Source organism: Hypomesus transpacificus, chromosome 6 (assembly GCF_021917145.1).
Source record: "Hypomesus transpacificus isolate Combined female chromosome 6, fHypTra1, whole genome shotgun sequence".
In the NCBI taxonomy this organism is placed as follows: Eukaryota; Metazoa; Chordata; class Actinopteri; order Osmeriformes; family Osmeridae; genus Hypomesus; species Hypomesus transpacificus.
This window is the reverse complement of record NC_061065.1, coordinates 8,013,314-8,035,288: the sequence shown is the minus strand read 5'-3', so window position 1 is coordinate 8,035,288 and position 21,975 is coordinate 8,013,314. Positions and strand designations below refer to the sequence as shown.

The following is a 21,975-nucleotide window of genomic DNA, read 5'->3' as shown; positions in this document are numbered from 1 at the left end:
TTATTTATCAACGCAACGGAGAAGAATTAAAAGGTTGGGTTCCGAAGTATTGCCCAGGCTGAGCTGCAGCGTCTATTCACAGGCGCTAACCCACTACTGGACGGTACGGGGGCTTTGACCTGCTCCGTTTCCGACCTGGGCCGGTACACCTCTCCTTAGACGACCTGGTAGTCCCGGGCTCCCCCAGGAGCACCATATCGATACCGAACTTAGTCTGGACACCCGTTCGACATAGCGGACTGCATCCCACAAACCCCAGGCTCATTCGATCCGACAACCTCAGCCTCCCGGCAACTTGGATTACAGGCACGCGCCACCGTGTCCGGCGAGATCTGAAGCTGCAGGTGTGGGCCATGAGTTGATTTCATGTGACGTCATCGAGAATGGGCTACATTCTGGACAGCCTATTCATTTGTCTTGAGTCGAATTCTCTGGTCTGTATTCAGTGCATTCTAAATAAATGAAATCAAGTGTGTTAGGCCAGCCTTTTTGGGAACGTGAGGTTCTATGAAACCCCCAAGGATTAACAGCCTGTCGTTTTGGATCTTCTCTGTGACATAATAAGCAACGAAAGGAACTGTTGTTTTATTTATCAACGCAACGGAGAAGAATTAAAAGTTTGGGTTCCGAAGTATTGCCCAGGCTGAGCTGCAGCGTCTATTCACAGGCGCTAACCCACTACTGGACGGTACGGGGGCTTTGACCTGCTCCGTTTCCGACCTGGGCCGGTACACCTCTCCTTAGACGACCTGGTAGTCCCGGGCTCCCCCAGGAGCACCATATCGATACCGAACTTAGTCTGGACACCCGTTCGACATAGCGGACTGCATCCCACAAACCCCAGGCTCATTCGATCCGACAACCTCAGCCTCCCGGCAACTTGGATTACAGGCACGCGCCACCGTGTCCGGCGAGATCTGAAGCTGCAGGTGTGGCCATGAGTTGATTTCATGTGACGTCACTGCTCATTCGTTGGCTACCAGATCGGTAGTTTTGTGTGCAATTTTTTTAATAAATTACAGATGAATCACAACAACATTCATGCAGGTATGTTCATAATGACAACTCAATTCCATTAAACATTTGATCAGCTCGTCAAGTTGAAGAAGAAAAATAACATTATTCATTAGGGTTCTTTTTGGAACCCACGCATGCCCGCAGAGAACATGCAAAATCCACATCGAAAGGACCGGGATATGGCCCAGTCTATGGACGTCCATATGGACGTCCAAAACGCAAAAAAAGATTTAGCTCCTACTGCCTCCTGAGCGATGACAGGCCCCAAGCAGGAATCGAATCCAGGACCTTCTTGCTGCAAGCAGGCAGCGTAAAGTCATTAGCATCAGTTTTTATCACAGACATTTGAAGAAATGTTGGGAGAGTTGTGTAAAGTTGATTTCAAGCTTTCCAATACCTTTACTTACCCTATAAATTGTGTCTGTGATGAGAAACTTGGATTCGGCCGTTCTCTTTGCAGATCTGTTGTTCCACCACTGGGGGCCTGAGGGGAGGCAAGCCCGCCAGACTTGAGGACACACTGCGTCCCTCTCATGGACAATGTCTCATCACAGGTAAGAGTCTCTCCAGTACCAGGGGTGGTTTTGGCTAATTGGAGGCCCTGGGCAAAGAACAATTCCCCCCCCCCCCCCCCCAAAGCACCAATCCCCTCCAACCCCACACACACCCAGGCACACACACACTTAATGAGCCATGTTATGTGAAATTTACATTTATTGTGAATGGAAACATGTAAACAATTATTTACTTCATAATGATTAACTTTACAGCAAAACGGCTGACTTTAACATGTGTTACTATGTGTGTGTGTGTGAGTAAGAAAGAGAGAGAGAAAGAGAGAAGAGAGAGAGAAGAGAGAGAGTGAGAGAGAGAGTGAGAAGAGAGAGTGAGAAGAGAGAGTGAGTGTGAGAAAGTGAGTAAATGAGTGTGATGACCATGACAGTATCATGTGCCTCCTCAGTGCAGGGGTCAGTGTCAGGGATATGGGCAGATGTAGTACATGATGATGGCTCATCGTTTTTAGAAGCAAGGCAGGGAGGGCTAGTTGCTGTTAAAGTGACTGTTTGTCTGCTAGCAATAGCTAAACCTGGCCCAGCAGCACTTGAAACATTATCAGAAATGTCTTCCACGGACGCATTCTTTGATTGGAAAAACTGCGTTAGCTTAGGTCATTTCTCCCTTAACTTCTCCTCCTCCTTTTTCTTATGAATTTTTTCACTGCCACTTTGAAATCTTTTAATTTCCCCGCAATCATACACACTCCACCACACCACCCTGACAGAAACGTCATTTGACCTGAATCATATGATCCATGATGGATTTCAAAGATAAAATGTAGCTCTAAAGAATAGAATTATAGAATTGTGTTTTCATGCCTAATTTGAATTGTCATTTGTTTGCAATGACAAGTGATTTATTTTAATAATAAACAAAAAATCGTAAATACGACGAGGCCCTGGGCAACCACCCGACTTGCCCAATGGGACGCACCGCCCCTGTCCACCACTGACAGCTAACTCTCCTCCAGGAAGCACAAATCAATGTTCTATTACACTGAGTGGGTGTAAATCCAGATTGGAGTCAAGTAAATGTCTCATACGAACCTAATGCACTACCTAAATCAAAAGAGGCCTGTATGTGTCTAAATAATTCCTGGAATGAGGTTATATTAACCATTTACTTTTCATATTTTCACGTTGCTGTTAAGTAGATCTTGATGGGTGATGGTCAGTGTTAAATGTGTATTTGTGAGTGTTGGGTAGGACAGTTGCAAACATTAGATCATACTGTGCACCAAAAACAGTCAGTTGGTCCAAAGCAACAACCTGCAAGAGAATGCATAATAGGATATGGGTCTTTCTTGAGTCTGAGAACAGAATGAACCGTTTCTCTAAGCTGTATTACTCATCCAGTGAAATTCTCTCATGTGTATATGCTTCCGTATTGACCTATTTATACAGCAGTGTGCAGTGGTCATCAATGATTTATAAGTATAGCCACTCAGAAACGTAAAAGCTTTGGGCTGTTGAAAGCATGGTTGTTCTCGATTGAGAGGCTGTAACACAACAATGTTATACAACATTAATACAACTCAAAACAGACAAAACTCATAAGATTGGAATGCAAATGACTTATTTGCTTCCTGGACACCTTATTTCTCGTAGTCTGTAATGGATATTAATGGATGGTAAAAGAATACTCAACCAATGTGGCTTTTGTCTCGAACCTAAAACCAACACTGAATCACTATAGATACCTGTTCTGGGCAAAAGCCAACCCATAAGAAATGCAAAGCTGATTATTAGGCTCAGTCATGATGTGAGTAAAATTCACTAGTCACATGGTCACTCAGCATCCCAGAGCGCTGTCATTTGCCGTTACAAAAGGCCATAACAGAAAAGGGAACTGCTTCCTGACCTGTGTATTTTATGTTCTGATGAAATGCAACTTCTATATATCCATCAAATAGACCATGGAAAATGTGGATATTTTTTATGCATCTATTTATCTGTGGATCATTTTGCTTATACAAGTACGCATCATGATAAACACAGCCAAATGTCGGTTTCTTCTATTGTTCAGGACGTGCAAAGGGTGCAACATCAACACTTGATATTGTGAATAATTAATAATATGGATAGAGTTGGGGGGAGACTGGAGGGTTAGCAGTTATTCCAGGTCTTGGAACAGAAAGTCTGGCCTTGCTTTACAACATGGCCCCTGAGGGAGGGGAAAATCAATGCTGCCTCAGTAAAGCCACTGAGCACGACCCTCTGAGGAAACAGTCAATACTGAGCTCTGGACTCTTGAGTTCTTAAAATGTAAAGGCACTCCCTTACCACGCAAACACAAAGAATAAGGAGAAACTTGTGTCTGTATCTGGTAAATCCAGCTAGGGACTTCCGTGCGTTATCTGTGAATTGATATTGACTAAGACCACTTCACTGTGATGACATGGTTGGGCAGAGGAAGCTTAACGTGCAGCCTCAAGAAGAAACCTGATATAAATAGCTTAGATGCTGTGGAGTTACAGCTAGTTAATGATGTAATACACACAGCATCAGTACTTGATAGGATCTCACTGATCACAGAAACGATATCCGGATCAGACATGTAAACCTGTGGAGAATAAGCCAAATTAGATATTTTAAATGGGGACGAGGTATCTCTGTGGATCCACTTTGATCTTGACAATTTTATGAGTTAAAAATACCTCAAAATTAATTATGCATGCACAGAGGGACTGTGAAGTGCACTGATTTACAACTGCTCCAACCTGCAGTTCTGCCTCCAATTTACAACCTCCAAGATGAATTTCACTTATTATAGACACCTATTCTAATTACTAATGTGCTACGTGGTTTACATTGGCATATAACACTGAAGATCTTACCTCATCATTATAAGTAACAAAGAAACTAGGAACAAAAAAGCCCAAACCAAACATACTTTTTTTTATTTGGAACAGTCCAGTAAAACAGGCAATATGAAGAATAGTCCATAAAGATTTATTTTTAAAAGGCTTTCTTTTCTTTAAAGAGGATGCAAAAGAGATGATAATAATAAGAGTTGTAATAAGGTCACTGTAATCGAAGGTAGCTCTTGCAGAGTTCATGGTCCCTAATATCCCCCCAACCTCCGTTCTTCACATGGGGGGCCACACCTCCAACACCAGGGGCGGGAAGTCTCTTAGTTATCAAGAGGTTCTTTGGAAACAGCTGGTTTCCACTGCTCTGGAGAATGTTCTCTATCTTGATTTTCTGGCTGGCCGGCATGCACACTGCCTTCTTGTGGTGCATGCCACAGTCCCCAGCGTGGAAGATCCTAGGAGCCTCGCACACCATCACCTTCCAGTAGGAGGGCAGGCAGGTAACAGTCAGGTGCTGCAGCGACCAGTCCCAGTTGTAGTCATCATAAGTGCAAAAAGCATCAGTACAGTGGATGAGCTTCTGATAGGTGGCTCTGCCCAGAGCCATCCCCATGTTGTGCTCAGTAGACTTCCAGGCTTTCACCTCCACCTTGTTGGCTTTGCCGGAGTAGCCAATGTGGGTGTAACTCCCCATAGACAGGATGTCACAGTCAGGGCACTGCTCTGTCTTCAGGACTGTCATCAGCTTCAGGGTGTGGATGAAATCAGGTGACAGGAAGTGGTCCTCTTCAATCAGCAGGACCAGACCATTGTGGTCCTTCATAGCCCTGACTCTGTCCCAAACAAAATGCAGCTTCCACCACCAGTGGTGTTTGGTCTGGGAGAACTTGGCTTCGCGGTAGTGTCCGAACGAGTCAGGGTACTCTGCATTGATGCAACCCAGCTTTAAGGCTTCTGTCTTGGAAATGTCTCTGGGGCAGTCTTTGGGGTCATTACCAGGGAACTCCTGGGGGTAGAGTTGTATGCTGAATGGAAAGAAGATCTGAAGGACCTGACAGAAATCAACTGAGGCCACCACCTGGTTGACCTCCGGGGACCAGAAATCATGGCTGAACACCAACAGCACCCTCTCAATGCCCTCGGCCTTCCTCAGACTCTCCACAAGCAGTTTCAAGTAGTCGGGTCTATTGTGCACTTGGACCACAACGACCAGATCATCTTTATGTCTGACCGTCTTGAACTTCTCCTCGTTTCTCACGATCTGGTCAAAGTTGAGCTGGAACACAATGCCACGGTATACCAAGGTGGTGTTGTCTACATCCGGCTTCAACACTTTCTCCTTCTCCTTTACCTTCTCCTGGTGAGTCTCGTTGGCAATCGCAGCAGGGATGACAGGTGGGGGTACCTTACTGACCACTGGTGTGACCTGTACCTGGTTACTACTACTACTACTACTACTACTACTACTACTGCTACTGCTTCTTTTCACAGGCTCCACTTCTTTAGGGACAGATGTGCTGTTACTCTTCTTCTGCTTTCCACTGCTCCAGAATGCCAGCCCACAGATGACCACCACCAGTGTCAGAATCACCACCTTCCTCTTGTAGATTCGGAATCTCATGATAGGCAGTCCCTTGGGAAGGGAGAGGAGTTGATTGTAGAGAAACGGAAAGGTCGGTTTTATGATTGCTAATGGGTTGTGCTGGGCCGGACAGCTGGTTTTGATACTCTTCGGAAATTAAATTGACACTTAGGCCAACTTTTGGAATGTAAACATGGATTGTTCTGGAATGTCAATGATGCCAGATGAATATCCCATAAGGCATGTTGGTTGCTGGTAGGCAGCTGGGTAGTGGTGTGCATGTAATCACTGAAATAAAAAGGGAAAAGGGGAGATGTTGTTATGTTTCAGTTGTGTAGCTTAAGTTAGGTACATAATAATACCAAACATACATAAATCAAGAAATCGGGTGTCCTATACACATTTTACGAGATTCCCTACCCCACAGTTGAAAATATATAATTTAAGTTGTTGATAATACCAAAATTCCACTTTGTTTCCGCTATATTTACTCCCATCTCTATTGGCCCCTTTAACAATCCATGTAGATTCATAAAATGGAAAGAACTGTACTACATTAAGTCGACATGAATTGCATACTGAGACGACAAATGGTATACTAGCACAGAACAATACAGGAATAAAGTAACTAATAATTTGCTGTAAAAGGGTGCTGTGCAACAGACCTGTGCAACATGCATTTAATTGAAATATTTGCCGTTACTTTCCGATAGGATATCTAGCTAAATAGCTAGCAATGTACATAACATGCGATGAGGAAATCGTGGTCGTCAGCCATCTAGCTGACGTTGACAATCTAGCTAACCATATGTAAATTATTCTACACTGAAGCGTTCCTTCCTTCAATGTAAAATCGTTTGGCAAGTCACTACAATCAGCCCACTCACGGCGCTTCCGAGCAAATGATATGGCAGCGTATTCGAGCTACAGAATAGCTACGGAAGACAACTGTACTGTATTCAAACGTTATAACCAAGCTAATGTTCCTTAGCAAGATGAAACACCCAGTACGCCAAACTATTGAGCTGAGTGACGACGTAGCTAGTGTTAGCTATTTACAACAAGAGCCTCTTCGGTTGCGCCCCCCACCCCCAAAATAATTAATCGTTGCCAGCAGTGTTGCAAACTCAAGTGTAAATAAAGATTTTAATAATTACCAAAAAACGGTAACGTAGAGTGCGGCTTCGTCACCAAAATTCAACCAAGAATATACGTCAAAGATTCATTCTCCTCCATTCCTTTTATCCAGCTCCAGATGTCTGGATAAAAAACGCCATCCAACAGTAAGCTAGGGCTGGCTGAAAATACCAACTACGGAACGACTGCTTGCTGCCTGGTTGCCTGGCCGCTTGCAAGTCTCCCACAATGCACTGGCTAAGTGAGGGAGGACCACAACGTCAGAAATAAAGTGATAACGTCTGAAATAACCATAACGCGTTATCTTAAATTGTACAGCACCAATGCTTTAAAATCACGATTATTAACGTATAACTCTACTGTGAAATTCATAACGTATTCATGTTCATCTAATATGGCATTTCTTGTAGTTCTTTAGTATGCATTAACAAACTACTTTTAAGAACTATAATGTCAAACGTTATGCATGTAAAGAACAAGATGGATGAATGATGGAATAAAGGGCTGCTCATTTCTACCATTATCAGATAGTACGTATGATAATAGTCTAACTGTAGCCTACTACACTGATCTAATTCAGTCAGACATACTTAATTAATGTATTTGACATTAATTTACTTCACAAAGCATTGCACGCACCTCACCATCTTCAATCCAAACGTGAAAGCTGTAGTTATTTACGGAATTTTGGCTTAGCTTGTCCAGTTGGCCCATAGCCTAGTAGGCCCACATAGTTACACACATAATACAAAGACCTGCGGTGCTAAGCCTATAGAAACTTGTCCCTGTTAACTGTTCCTTTGTGCTCTTAAAGTGAAAGACATTAAAGGACAACATCCTATTTGGCTCAGGTCACACTTGAATACTATAGTAGCCCACGTTAGAACTGAACTCACAACGCAAGCAAAGACATGGTATTGCTGTATTAGCACAAACTTCGACCCAACTGGGCCACTGCTAGGTATCTAGGTGACGTAAAATAATACAGTGTAGCATCATTAAAAAACAACTTAGTCTTCCTTCCCAGGGTTTATTGTTATTATTATTATGATCCTGTTTCGTTTACCGCTAGTAGGCACCATATTTTGCCGTGAACGGAAGAAGGATGTGCTGAAGAGTTTTACTTGCGCACGCGCAACTTTCTTCCTTCCTTTTCGACATTCGACCGAGAGAGACAAGATGGGCCATCAACAGCTCTATTGGAGTCACCCCAGAAAATTCGGCCAGGGTTCACGATCCTGGTCAGTCCTCTTCAACAAATTATTAATAACCGAACATTACATGATTTAGATGTACGTTCTTAGTTCGTTTGGCGTTCTTTGACCGAATTAACTTATCCTAAACGTGCACCACATGGATGGGCGAGCTCAAACTAATATGGCGGCTGCTCCACATTAAAGTGCACCGGTTTCCATGGCTGTTTTTATCTAGAATGCTAGACTTGAACATTAATTGTAGGTCAGATGCCTATGCCGTCAACATGCACTCTTAAACATAAGTCGATAAATGATAGATTTTATTTTAATATTTGTGTATGAAAGCTCGAGTAAATACGTATATTTTACTAGTGGTGCGGAGGGAACTCGGCAAGCTATCTTGCTAGTTTGCTAACTTTGAATTAACAGCGTACCACGTTCATTAAGTACATTTAAAAATGAATTAATCTAACTATTTCTTTACTTCTAGCCGGGTATGCTCGAACAGACACGGTTTGATCCGTAAATATGGTCTGAACATGTGCCGTCAGTGCTTCAGGCAGTACGCGAAAGACATCGGCTTTGTGAAGGTAAGGCTTCCGCTGGGATTCCGACCTGACTTGATAAAGCGACTACAGTCTGTACAGGCATCCTTTCGAAAAATACGTTTTATATACAGTTCATAAATTACTAATTAAATTACTGTCTTTCGTGGTATTTATTGACACTGATTGTTGATAACATTGATATCCTAAACTTGATTTCCCTCCCACAGCTGGATTAAGTGCGTTGAGATGTCGAGGCTTCGATGTCGAGTGGGCTATTCGACTCGAGCAGTTTCCCGCAAACTTCAATGGATATGGGATGATGAGGCATTGAAATAAACGTTTTTCTTTTGTCCAAATCGTGTATTGTCTTTCTTTTTTTCTTTCAAACTGGTATCGAGTTTAATGTATAAATATAATTGACACAATCAGCTTTCATAATGTCGACTGTTATGTATTAGGCCCTGTGTCTTATTGAATGCCAGTCTCATTAAACATGCTTAATTCCTGGCAAATGACGTGCCTATATTCATGGTACACACCAACTAGGATAAAATGACACTATTTTAGCCCTGCGGTGAAATAGGCTAGTACAAGTGTTAACTAATGTTTTAGGGTAGGCAGCAGGGGCAATTCTAGGATCAGACCTTTAGGGGTCCTCAGCCCCCAATGAAAATGTGCCATGAATACAGTGCCTTGCAAAAGTGTTAAACCCCCTGGCTAATAAATCCCAAATTTCAATGGATAAAAAATTCATACATGTATTATTATGCAAAATATTGAATGAATGAAAAAACCAAGGATGTTCCCTTCATGAACTACCAGCATCAAATGATAATAAACAATAATCATTTACATTTTTTAATTATAATTTTTAGGGGTGCTAAGATAAAATGTGGGGGTGCTTGAGCAGCCCTGAAAAGGGTCTACAATTGCCACTGGTGGGCAGACATGACCCCAAGAGCATTGAGAAATTGGACCTGGGACATCCCTTGAGCCAATTGTTATTTAATCATTTTCTTATCTTTTCACGGAGGACGTTTACTTTTCAAGAGAAAGTTTTGTAAACATGTAATGTGAGTTCGAATGGCTCCACTGTGTCAAACTGATTTTTTCTTTTACATTGTTGGACACTAGATGGCAGCAGTGTTCCATCTGAGTTGAGCTCTTAGAAGTGTTGGACCTGGAAAAATCCTAGAATAGTGTCAGACCCCAAAGGGTTTCATGGACATCGATTATAAAAATGTGTTTAAAATTGATATTGAAAGCATATTTAGGCAACACGACAATGGGCCTAATGGTATTAACTCCAGTGATTTCCCTAAAATACTCATGATTGTTTTATTTTCCTATTGGGAAAACAAACTGAAACCATATTGTCCATTTGTTACTACAGATCTACACGTGTCAAGAGAAAAGGGCAAGACATGTTAGTGATATCACATTCCATCACCTCACGACGCATACCTGCAGCTTCAGATCTCGTCGGACACGGTGGCGCGTGCCTGTAATCCAAGTTACCGGGAGGCTGAGGTTGTCGGATCGAATGAGCCGGGGGGTTGTACCCATAGTCATGAGTGTACCGGCCCAGGTCGGAAACAGATCAGTTCAAAGCCCCCGTACTGTACGTCCAGTGATTGTGGTGTGAATAGCCGCTGCAGCTCAGCCGTGGCAATTTATCTGAACTGAAGTGTTTATAAAGAAATAAAGGTATCCTTTTTTTCTGATGTAGTATTACACTAATGCGTTGACTCGAAAAAACTTCATAGACTTATACTGACACCCTGTGGCGTTTTTAGAGTTTCAAGAGACTAGGGGTTGTTAGAGTTGGCTGAAGTTCGCTCCAAAGTGCGATCGAACACGCCACGCTGCTCGGGGGGCCATTATCCGATCTACCCGCTTAGCCTTCAAGAGGTAACATATATTGATAACTGTCGTCAGTTTTCCAAAAAATATATGTCAAAAAAAGTTTCGAAAGTTTGAAAAAAGCTTTTGGATAGAAGGTTGATTTTTTTCAAAAGTTTGAAAATTATTATTAGTATTGAAATTTCCTTTCAATACTTTTTTTCACATCTGGACCATCTGTCATCAGAATAGGTGACCTCCCTGGTCACAACAGGTCACATATTTTGATAGCTGTCATCAGGTTGAAAAAATATAGGCCTATGTGAAATAAAGTTTCAAAAGTTAGATTTTTTTTCTAGAAAAAAAGGTTCAAAACTTTTTTTTGCACATCTGGACTTGATAGGTGTTGTCAGAATATGTGACCTCATAATGTCTGACACACCAACCAAACCATCTCAGGTGAATTATCTATCCTTGCACTGTAGGCTATGAACAAAAGACAATCACTGATCTGGTCAACAACTGGACCTGGGCACAATATGTCACATATTTTGTTATCTGTCCTCAGGTTGAAACATTTTTTCTGAAAAAAGGTTTCAGAAGGATAAAATAAAAATTATTAAAATGTTTTACACCTGGAACTGAAAGCTGTTGTCAAAACATAAATCCAACTTTAAAAGGTTGAAAAATATTTTCAAAACCCCCAAAATTGGGCATTAACCAATCACCGTGTGTATGCTATGTGTCTATGTGTGTGATAAATACACTGATGCAAATGTTTCTGAGTGTGTGTTGTTAATGCTGTAATTTTTTAGGGGACGATTAATGAAATGGGCTGTCGAAGCCATGCAAACCAACTCTCTTACTATAACACTGACGGCCAGTCACGTAGCACAGCTGTCCCACTCCCATCCATCGCTGAGATCACGGAAAATAAATGAAGTTCAGAATGCTTGACTTCCCTGTTGGCATGGAAACATCCCACTGGGTCACCTGCTCTCTGCTGCTATGACAGAAAGAGGCTGAGACTTGCTGAGAGCTCTCATGGACATGCTGATCAGCCCAGTTGGAATACTATCTTAGTAAAACATCTTCACAGGAGGCTCCAGTATTAAGGAATGTGTTGTGTAACCGCATTATCTCAAACATTTACGTGACTGCTCTGAAAGACTGCAATACCCAATCCTGCCCAAGGGGGCAGCAGTGCACCGCAATGGGACGTGGAGATGAGAGCAAGCGTTCAAAGGCAAATCAGCGGGGTGCTTGTGCAGCACCCTGGGGAGTGACTCTCCACCCACTGTTAAGAAAGAGATGCAAATTGACAATGGTAACAGTCTTGACAAGGCTTTGAGCTGGGGGCATACCTAATTGAATACTCCACATCCATTTGAAGTGCCAGGGCCGGCTGTGGTGGAGGGTGAGACCGTGTGGAGAGGGTGCAGTAGGGCTGCGGCCTTCACCAAACAACAAGGGAGGGCTGAGTCAAAGGGTAGACATGCAAAATCAAATAGATTCTTCACTGATCTGTCTGATGTTGCTCTCTGGATGTGTGTGTATGTGTGTGTGTGTGTATGTGTGTGTGTGTGAAAGAGAGAGAGAGATATAAGGAAAAGGAATGGGGAATGGATGAGTGACAAGGACTGACAAGGAGAAATAGAGAAACAGGCAGAAAGAAAGAGGGATCTTCATTATGTACTCCATCTGTTTTCTCCTCTCTCCCTCCCACACACACACACACACACACACACACACACACACACACACACACACACACACACACACACACACACACACACACACACACACACACACACACACACATACAAATATACACACGCATGCAAGAAAGTAAAAAAGACTGTCTGAATGTGCTTGTTACAGAAACAGCAAGAGAGAGACAACATGACATACTGCCAGAGATGACTTGCTCTTTTAACGCTCTATATAACTTAGCACATTTTCCTGCTCTTTAAAATTACTTATAAGTGGTAAAGACCAAATAGTGACATTTAACAATATGGAAGTGACATGGTGTCACTGCAAACGTGACTGATTCCCCTTAGGCCACAAGTGTCTAATATTCCTCTCACACTGTTTTTTATTTATGCAACCAGCCATGGATTGATAATTACACCATGTTCCTGACTGGGTGGCAGACAGCATGCAATACAGCATGTGTGTTCAGATGGTCAGCGTTATTGGTGGGTTTCATGGGAACAGATATAACCATGAACCATATTCCCAGATTTCATGTTCCAACCGAGGGGGGCTGGCACTGTCTTAGTGTCTAGGGCTGCATCAAATACCCTTTTTTGCTCTGCTAAATTGCTGCACTAGTCCACACTTGACCGGTGAGGATCTCATTCTATTATGTCTATAACTGTTAGCTGCTCCTGGAATTCTCTAATCCCTGCTCTCCTCTTTCAAAGAGGTTGATGTACCGCAAACTGAAAGTAACCTTTAACATACCTACTTAAATGGAACTCTAAGATAACCTTGGAATGTTGACAAATATTTGACATTGTTTACAGGAAACAGCGTTGTTATGTGCCAAGGCTACTGCTCAGCAATCAATAACCCACGGTTAAAATACGGAGTGGAGATGTCACCACCTGTTTGTAAATGAAAGAATTGTCAAACATTTTCCAAGGCCTTGAAAGTGTTTACTTTGAGAGTTCTCATGGAATTCAATTTTTCCAGCACCTTTACAATTAACATTTTGCTCTCAATCCTTGGTCCCGGGCTTCCATTCATCCTGTTTACACTTTAGTCCTTTGTTTCTGATTTAATAATTATTTTACACATTGCTTTCTTGCAAGGCATCCGGAGCAGGCTTCACATCCTGGTCTGAGGTCAGGGTCTGCCTCCCACTATCCTTGTTAGCAGTTGTTAATTCTTTCAACTTTTTGTCTCCACGCTTGGGAAAATCATCATGGTTTGATAGTGTGTGGCCTTTAATGTGTCCATGCAGATACCAGCGCCCTCCACTTGTAATATGGGAAAAACATTTGGATTTTTATGGTTAAAAGTGGATAATAGTTTCTATGAAAACAGCTCAAGTAACCTACCATTGCCCATGATCAGTTTGTACAATGTGTAGTCCCCTTGCCAAAATGACCTTTACCATAGCAACAACTAAATCCAAACAACTTACAGAACCACCAATCGTATTCACCGATTGCTGTAAAGTCTGGAGGCAGAAGACATGGTCTTCATCTCCATTTCAAAGAAATGGAAGACAATGTTGTTTCCAGGCAGGTGTTTGTTTAACAAAGAGAAGCTAGAATTGAATCACGTAACTTTGAGAATCTCGCCTTCTTTATCAAAAACGTGAATCTCAATTCAGCAAGTGGGAGCCTGGTGGGAAATGTACCGATGAATAGTTATGAGACGGTTTATTTTTGACCCCCCCGTCTGAATAATTCGATGACTTGCAGGGTTACTCACCAGAAGAGTATTTGAAATGCAGATTGGCTGCCATTCGCCATGAAAACGTTGACCCCTCGCACACACAACGACCTTCCGTTTTGACCTGTCCTCGCTTGCCGCGGATGATGTTTTCTACAGCGAGTGCCCTAACTCAAGGACACAAGGATCAACAGCTTCCAGAGCACCTTTCAAATAGTCGGTCTGGCTGAAGAGACTCCAAACTACCTTCCCTGAGCTTCTCTTCATGTGGGAACAGCAGCCGCTCATATGAAGCAAAGGGCCACTGAATGTCTAGTTCTGTAAATGTAAATGTGTTATTCTAGCAGTGTGTGGTAAATGTTATGCATTCATTTACACTGGAATCACTTCAAGCCTGATTCAGTTTCCCACTGGTTATGTGTACTTCCTTCAGGCATTACAAAAGGTTAAATGATTGGGTTAAGAGAACGGATATATGGGCATTCGGTATCTAAAAGTTGCAGGATTCAAAAATGCTGGAGGTGGAGATAGACCATTGTTGGTTGTTGGACATGCGTTAGGTGATGGTGGAGCTCCCAGGTGGTTAGCTGTGCCTCTGGCTAAACGTTGTTCCTCCTACTCTCTCTCTGATATCAGAGAGAGAGAGAGAGATGGGGAAAAAAAAGATGGAGAAAGAGAGGAAGAGAGAGAGAGAGTGAAGGAGAGTAAAGGAGAGAGTGAGTAAGAGAGAAAAAAGAATGAAAGAGAGAGAGAAAGGTGAAAAGACTCTGGGGCTATTGATCTCACTTGTCCGGTCGCTAAAGGATCCAATACCAGTTAACATGATGCAGCGTCCATATATATAAGGGCCGCAGGGTATCTGTGGACAGGTCTGTGATGAGAGTAATTGAGAATGATAGGGATCAGTTAGAGCAGGTTCCTATCGATCAGGCTGGGGTATAAACAGATAGTGAGATCAATAAAAATAGGTCAATGGAAATTATAGCCATTTTGAAAAGCACTAATGAGCAGGTTAGGTGACAATGCCATGCAAGTTAGGTATCTTTTTTTGGGTCACCAAGAAACAACAATAGTAGATTGTGTAGAAGGAATCATAATTTAGGTAATATGGCTCAACCCAGTCAATCCAGCCAGCTAGCCAGACAAACCAGCATGCCAGCCAGTCAGATTACCAAGGGGAAAAGGTTGAGGAGAGACAGGAAGCCTTGGTGAGATAGGCTGACATGAGGGTGGAGACTTGAGGGGTGAGGATGAGGGTAAGGGAGGGGGGGGGAGACAGAGGACTTGGTGCGTTAGTGCAATGTGCGATAACATTTCCGCACCAGTGTGGACAACAGTCCTGGCTTCCAGAGAGGTGCTTATCTGGCTCTGTCAGGGTCTATCAGCATCTGTCATGTTTACTCTTCAGGTCCGCCGGCCTGCCCAACTCTGCCAGACAGCCTCCTTCATATCATACAGCCCAGAGCTACCCTGAAAACGCAAACAAACACGCACGCAACACCCCCCACCCCCCCAACCCCAAACACCCCCACCTCCTCTAACTACCCAGCATTTCTATTTACTCTGGGCCTCAGGTTGCAGGTTCCACAGCTCCAAGTATTTTTAACACTTCCTCCCATTTTCCCTCCCTCCCTCCCTCCCTCCCTCCCTCCCTCCCTCGCTCGCTCGCTCGCTCGCTCCCCCCTCCCCCCCCCCCCCCCCCCCCCCCCCCCCCCCCCCTCTCTCTCTCTCTCTCTCTCTCTCTCTCTCTCTCTCTCTCTCTCTCTCTCTCTCACTCTCTCTCTCTCTCTCTCTCTCTCTCTCTCTCTCGTACTCTCTCTTGCTTCTCTTAACGCCTCCTTTTTGCACCTTCCTCCCTCCCTCCACCTGGGTAAGTGAGGATGTGGAGTGCATCAGGTCTTTACAGAATGAACCAATGGAAAGAGAAGTGCACACTGTGTATCAGTGTGTGTCTCTGGAACAAAATGGCTGAAAGCTATCAGTATACAATTTCTTGCGGTTTGAGATAAAAAGTGGATATGCGGTTTGTTTACTTGTTTCAAGGCAAAACGACTTACATTAAACTGTACATGGTTCTCTTGGATATTGTATTTCCTAACCCAGTTACTGTAAATACAAAGCAACGATGACACAATTATGTAGTATCAGGGGCGGATCTAGAGATTTTTATTCGGGGTGGCAATGGGGTGGTAGAAGGAAGTTGTTGGGTGGCCTCCTGGAGGCGAATCAAACCCAAAGTAGGGGGGTACAGTACTCCCTATGGTAAATGATTAGGCTAGAACATTGTAGTTTAAATTAAACAGTACATTCATATTATTTATTGAAATCTTCTGTAATGTACAAATAATATTTTTCAAAGGGAAGGTTGAGGTTTCTGTTGTTTAATTGTAACTTGTTTCACTACATGCTCTTATGGTTCTTCCCTTTGGGACTGTTTTTTCACAATTTATGCTTCATGTTTTGGCTACCCGCAATGTTTGGGGCTATCTCGTTGTTATGATCAGAGACCTATGCACTTTTGTAAAGCTCTCTCTTGCAAGTCGCTTTAGATAAAAGCGTCTGCTAAATGCATTTTTAAAAAAAAAGATTGGGGAGGCAGTATTTTTTATTGGGGTGGCAGCTGCCACCCCTTGCCACCCCTTGGATCAGCCACTGTGTAGTATATTTCTATAGAAAAAAGAGGTGTCAGAGAAGATGAGTGAGAGAGAGTGGGAAAGACAGAGTGTAAGAGAGAGAGAGAGGGAGGGAGGGGAAAGAGAGAGAAGGTGTGGCAGAGAGAGAATATAAACTACAAAATGTCGGAGGTTGAAATGTCAGGAGTGTGGAGCAGTGTCAAACTGAAAGGAACAGGAGGTTGAAACCGTAATTAGTATCTCGGGTCTCCATGTCTCGGGGATTCAGCAGTGTCACAGTCACAGACATCCAGAGTGGAAGAGAAGGGATTATAACTGGGACAGGGACTGGTAGGAACCTGACCCCTGACCTTTACCAGGAACATTTGCTGTTAGACTGTTTGACTGCTGTTGATCCTCAGACGCTTACTCTGGCTGTCTGTTACAATGACTTCATCAATTCTGAGGGGTCAGACAGGTGCATGCCCCTCCTCTGTAGGAGTGTGTGTGTGTGTGTGCAGGTGCACAGACAGCACTGCCTATCTCTGACAGAGCATGTTTGACAGCAGGTTCTGCATGAGAAATTCCTGTTTGCGATTATGATGTGACTCACTCTCCTTCCCTTTGGTCATATTGTGAAGACCCCTTTAAAGGTGACAGAAACATGTTTTTATTCAGAGGTGTTTTGTTTGCTCTAAGGACACCACTGGAAGGGTGTTTCTGGGAATCCACTCCATCCATCTGATGCCATGATCCCTTAATCAAATCACTGCAGACATTAGTTCTCTGGATGTGTGTGGGTGTGTCAGAAGAGCACTCTTACTCTAAAGCTATTGTCTCTGGGCAGCCTGTGCATTACATACATGTAAATAGATGTCAAACACATCAGGTTCAATTGAAGAGACAAAATGGAGGCAAGTGAACTCTTCCCTGTCGGCCCTGACGATGACTGGTTATAGACTGGATCTAAACTGTTGCTGGAATGACAAGACCATTTTTCTCACTCTGGAAAACATCACCTGCATCATGTCTGTGTGGTCCTTTTCAAATCTCATTAAATATGAAACATTCAATGCCAAAGTGATTTGTCTCTCTCTGAATGAGCTACTCTGAATGGACTGGTCTCTCAAAAAATGAATGAGATGAAAAAGAATTCCATCAACAAAGACAGCAGTTGACTGAAATGTGTGATCTTTATTAAAATGGGCACTTCCTCCAAATCCCTACCGAATGTGAATAGAGTGGATTCATTAAAGTGTGTGGGTGAGTGAACACACGTCACAGAGAATAGCAGCCCTCTATTTATTGATGATGACCAGACCAGTACAGGGCGGTCATAGTCGAGACGGTGTCTCCGTAGGTTGCGGCAGGGAGCCGCTCCGATCAGAACCATAAGGACAAAACATGTATTGTATCGTGTGTAATAAAGGATCAAGTTAATACTGCTACTGAGTCCTCCTGGCTGAACCAAGGCTGCATGCTCACAGGAAGTAAAATAACATTTCGCGTTCTCACAGTTTTACATAGAGCGTTTGATACGTGCAGCCTTCGTGTTCATTTGGAAATTGTCCGTGTGTGTGTTTACATTTAATCATTTAGCATGTATGTGTGCACCTGTGTGTGTGTGTGTTGAAAAGAGATAGAGGGAGCAAGAGAGCAAACAGGGAGAGGGAGAGGAGTACACGCGGGCCTAAGCGTGTGCATCTGCTCTCCGGGCAAACCTACAAATAGATATCCTGACATTCTGCCGTCTTTTTATTAATTCATAAATGTCAGAGAGGATCAGTGTGGTGCAAAATGACGACCGGTTTGGGAATTTAAAAGTCATGGTTACTCGAGCAACTTAAAAGTCACCAACCACTGTGCAGCCCTCTCCAAACTCCTCCTCTCTCATCTCCTCTCTCGTTCCTCCAGTCATCCATCAGGACTGCTCTCCTCCCTCCTCCTGTCTGTTCTCTCCCGTTGTTCTTCCACATCCATCATATCTTTTAAAACATAGTTAATCAAAGCAACTTTTGGCAAAACAGAAACTGTCCACAGAGTTGTTCAGACTGCACCCCAGAACAATCAAATCAATCCAGTGGTTTTGTTTTCATCTGCATCTGACTGATTTACGTCTACGACCCACACAGAGACCAAGGTCAGGCTAGAAGAATGTCTGTCTCCCTAAAGATGAACATCTTTACCAAGAAGGTAGTCAAATGTCGTGTCATTTTGTTATGTTGAGTCGAAGGTAAATACTCTGTCATCTGCCGTCAGTCATCTGCTATTGCCTGCCACAAGGACCCGAGTATGCTTCAGTAGGTATATATTAGAAAAACAAATCTATCGGATGGAATGATCTGAATTGGCTGGACAAACACGCTGCTGGGGAACTGAAGTGAGCAAGCAGGATGTGTAGAGGATCTGGACGCTCTGGTTAACATGCTCCAACTGTTGCCCTTGACTACTGGCTTGTCCTTGCTGTCTATGGGGATATGGAGGCTTATCAACACAAACAACAAGGTATTGCCTGACTAAGCCCCTGGTTAAAACATACATTTCCCATGAGCCTTTTGTAAATGATTTATCGAGGTTAATTGTTCACATTATACATGTATGGAAACATAGAATTTCATTTTACCTCCATTACTGAAACATGAATTATTCACCATGCTTGGAGCTGAGGATATTATTAATAATCACAATTTGGACACCAACACACACTTCATGATTTATGAGTTCTGGGTCATAAGTACATTGTAGTCTCATTCCTGCGTTTCAAGAGCAACATGTGCAGTGAACGTGTCAGGGGCCTGGACAAGCCAACCTCATCTCAGAGCAGGTCACTGTCATCTAACCGGTTTAAATGCATGAGGCAGAGCTTTCCAACAAGCTAGGACCAATTATTGAGATTAATTTGAGACTCCCCTCCAACCTTACTCTATTTAGAACATCTGTGAGGGATCACGTAAATGATGATGTACGAGGCATAATTTAGCCGGGAGAGATAAGAAGAGGACTGGAAGAGCTGATTGTAACCTAATGGAGTTGGGCAGAGCTGTGCAGGAGGAGACAGAGAGAGCATGTTCAGGTGGGAGCTTTATCAACGTTAATAAAAGCCCTAACTGCAGCTAGGAGGGGGGGGGGGGGGGGCTCATGTTCCACATCCGCTCCCATCCTGCATCCACTCTCATCCCAGGATCAGGGCTGAAACGATGACACAATCTCCCACGCTGTGATGAGGGAAATTAAGCCGCACCTTTTACAGGGCTGTAACAGCAATTTAGGGTCTTTTTTTTTTCCATCAGTAGCTACATGTTTGAATAGCCGTGTTCAAGTAAAGGCAGGTACGACTGGAACCCCAGTGGGCCTCACATCATTATTACTTGGGAATTTGATGATTGCTAATTTTAACTGCAATGAATTCTTAAATGGGTCCATGAGAACATCATCACCACTGTGTATCACTGAGCTTTCTACTGTAATGGAATTAAATGGAAACCCACTGTGCTATGGCTAATGTAGCATGAAAACCATTCTGAGAAAGAGAGAGAGAGAAAATAGAGAGTGCGTGAAGGAGAGAGCGAGCGAGAAGGATAGAGAGGAGAGAGAGAGAGAGAGTAGAGAGAGAGAGAGAGAGACATAAGGAGAGAGAGAGAGAGAGAGAGAGAGAGAGAGAGAGAGACAAAAGGAGAGAGAGGTAGACCAGAAGTAAAAGACACCATCTCCACAAGCTTTATTTGCACTGCAAAGGAAAAAAAAAGGGTTCCATTTTTCCTCCTTTCACATGAAGGTCAGTGTAGGTTGAAGACAAGATCAGGGACAGGTGGAGTCTGTGCTTGGTTGAATTCATATGGATGGAGGATGATTGGATAATGTTTTGGTTGAATGGCCCTCTTCTCGGAGGAATCTGACTAGCACATAGAAAATGAACATGGTCACCTACAACAAAGGAATATGAGAAAATGTTTTTAAAAATCATTAAATCTATCCTTTCGTTTTCCATTCACCGTACCCTCGCTTATTCTCAACCTGTAATTTCCAGGAGTAGATGTATGTAACGTTGTGTGGCTGCTGATTGCTAGTCTAATCCCTGGGATTCCAGTTGAGCATTATCTATGTTTGTGTCCCTACATATTCTTTAACAATGTGTGTTTCAGATTGTGTCTGTGCATGTCTTCTCTTCGCTTAGGTAAATGCATGTCTGTCTGTCTGTCTGTCTGTGTGTGTGAGTGAGTGTGTGTGTGCCAGCCAGGCCGTGGGTGTGTGCATGTGTGTGTGAGTGTGTGTGTGAATGTGTGTGTGCGTGAGTGTGTGCGTGTGCCAGGCCGTGGGTGTGTGTTGTGATTGCTAACGAAGCAGGATACTGGGAGACAGAAACCTTGTTTACTCAATGGAGATAACAACAGCTCAATCACCTACCGGACCTGCATACCTAATTGGTGTCATTATTAAAGCGGGGACAACTTGGAGGAGATAAGTTTAACATTTGCATATTAGAGAGCTGAACTGATAAAGGGTGCCTCATGTCAGCTGGCTGTTGACAAGAGACCGGCAAATGATACCAGAATTCAATCAAATTTGCACTTGGTAATAAACTAAATGTCACCTCTGTCTAAAGAGACTCATGGAAGTTAAGTGGAAGTCGAATTTCTGTAGACTATAGGTTGTCTATAGGGTAAACACGTTCAGAACGTCTCGCTCAGCTGTTTTTTTTTATGTGTTTTAGCTGTAGCCGACCAGCCTTCATGACCAGCTCCAGCTGGTCGACCAATCTGTCAGTGGGCAGGCGAGCTGGGAAGTCCAATCTAAAAAGGATCCATTTATCTGTAGTCATATTCAGGGAAACCACCTTCCCTCTCAGGTGCCAAGCCTTGTTTGCGGTGGTATTTCCCGGCTACATTGTGGAGGGCTTAAGTAAAATGTCACTTGTGAATCTTACAGTGGGCATGATTGCATCTGCCCCTCACTGTGAAATCGACCCGAGCACAGCTCCCAAGAGGCTTCTCTTGTTAGATATTAATTTCACTCTGCAGCATTCACAGCAGGTCCACATGAGAAGGGGGAATACACACACACACACACAGACACACACACACATATGGACAAACACACACAGACAAACAGACACACACACACCCACACCCAGTTGAACCAGGCTTTTCATTATCACCAGGTCTTTATTTCCTTGGTCGCTCAGGCTTCCAAGCTGGAATGAGGATGTCAATCTCTCCCTTTATTTGTATGATAATTATAGACTCTGTGTGTGTGTGTGTGTCTA

At 43.3% G+C, this 21,975-nt stretch overlaps 2 protein-coding genes across 4 annotated transcripts; one reads left to right on the top strand and one right to left on the bottom strand.

Annotated features, from left to right (window-relative positions):
* Nucleotides 1-4,451: 4,451 nt before the first annotated feature.
* mgat2 (alpha-1,6-mannosyl-glycoprotein 2-beta-N-acetylglucosaminyltransferase) lies at nucleotides 4,452-8,147 on the bottom strand. Of its 3 annotated transcripts, none has more exons than XM_047022081.1 (2): nucleotides 7,746-8,147; nucleotides 4,452-6,257 (listed from the first exon to the last, which is right to left on the bottom strand). In XM_047022081.1, exon 2 carries the CDS (start codon nucleotides 6,006-6,008, stop codon nucleotides 4,599-4,601), a length of 1,410 nt encoding a protein of 469 aa, XP_046878037.1. In that variant the 5' UTR covers nucleotides 6,009-6,257; nucleotides 7,746-8,147; the 3' UTR covers nucleotides 4,452-4,598. The 3 variants fall into 3 exon arrangements, with proteins under 3 accessions (XP_046878037.1, XP_046878038.1, XP_046878036.1); XM_047022082.1 differs by having other exon boundaries at nucleotides 7,751-8,147; XM_047022080.1 differs by lacking the exon at nucleotides 7,746-8,147 and adding an exon at nucleotides 7,127-7,362.
* Nucleotides 8,148-8,238: 91 nt separating this feature from the next.
* Nucleotides 8,239-9,206, top strand: rps29 (ribosomal protein S29). Its single transcript, XM_047022083.1, has 3 exons — nucleotides 8,239-8,347; nucleotides 8,793-8,892; nucleotides 9,078-9,206. Exons 1-3 carry the CDS (start codon nucleotides 8,286-8,288, stop codon nucleotides 9,084-9,086), a joined length of 171 nt encoding a protein of 56 aa, XP_046878039.1. The 5' UTR covers nucleotides 8,239-8,285; the 3' UTR covers nucleotides 9,087-9,206.
* The last annotated feature ends 12,769 nt before the right edge of the window (nucleotides 9,207-21,975 follow it).

Coding starts and splice junctions, on each gene's coding strand:
- rps29 (XM_047022083.1), top strand. CDS start 8,286: ATGGGCCATCAACAGCTCTATTGGAGTCACCCCAGAAAATTCGGCCAG. Junction 8,348..8,792: donor GGCCAGGGTTCACGATCCTG/GTCAGTCCTCTT, acceptor CTTTACTTCTAG/CCGGGTATGCTCGAACAGAC.
- mgat2 (XM_047022081.1), bottom strand. CDS start 6,008: ATGAGATTCCGAATCTACAAGAGGAAGGTGGTGATTCTGACACTGGTG.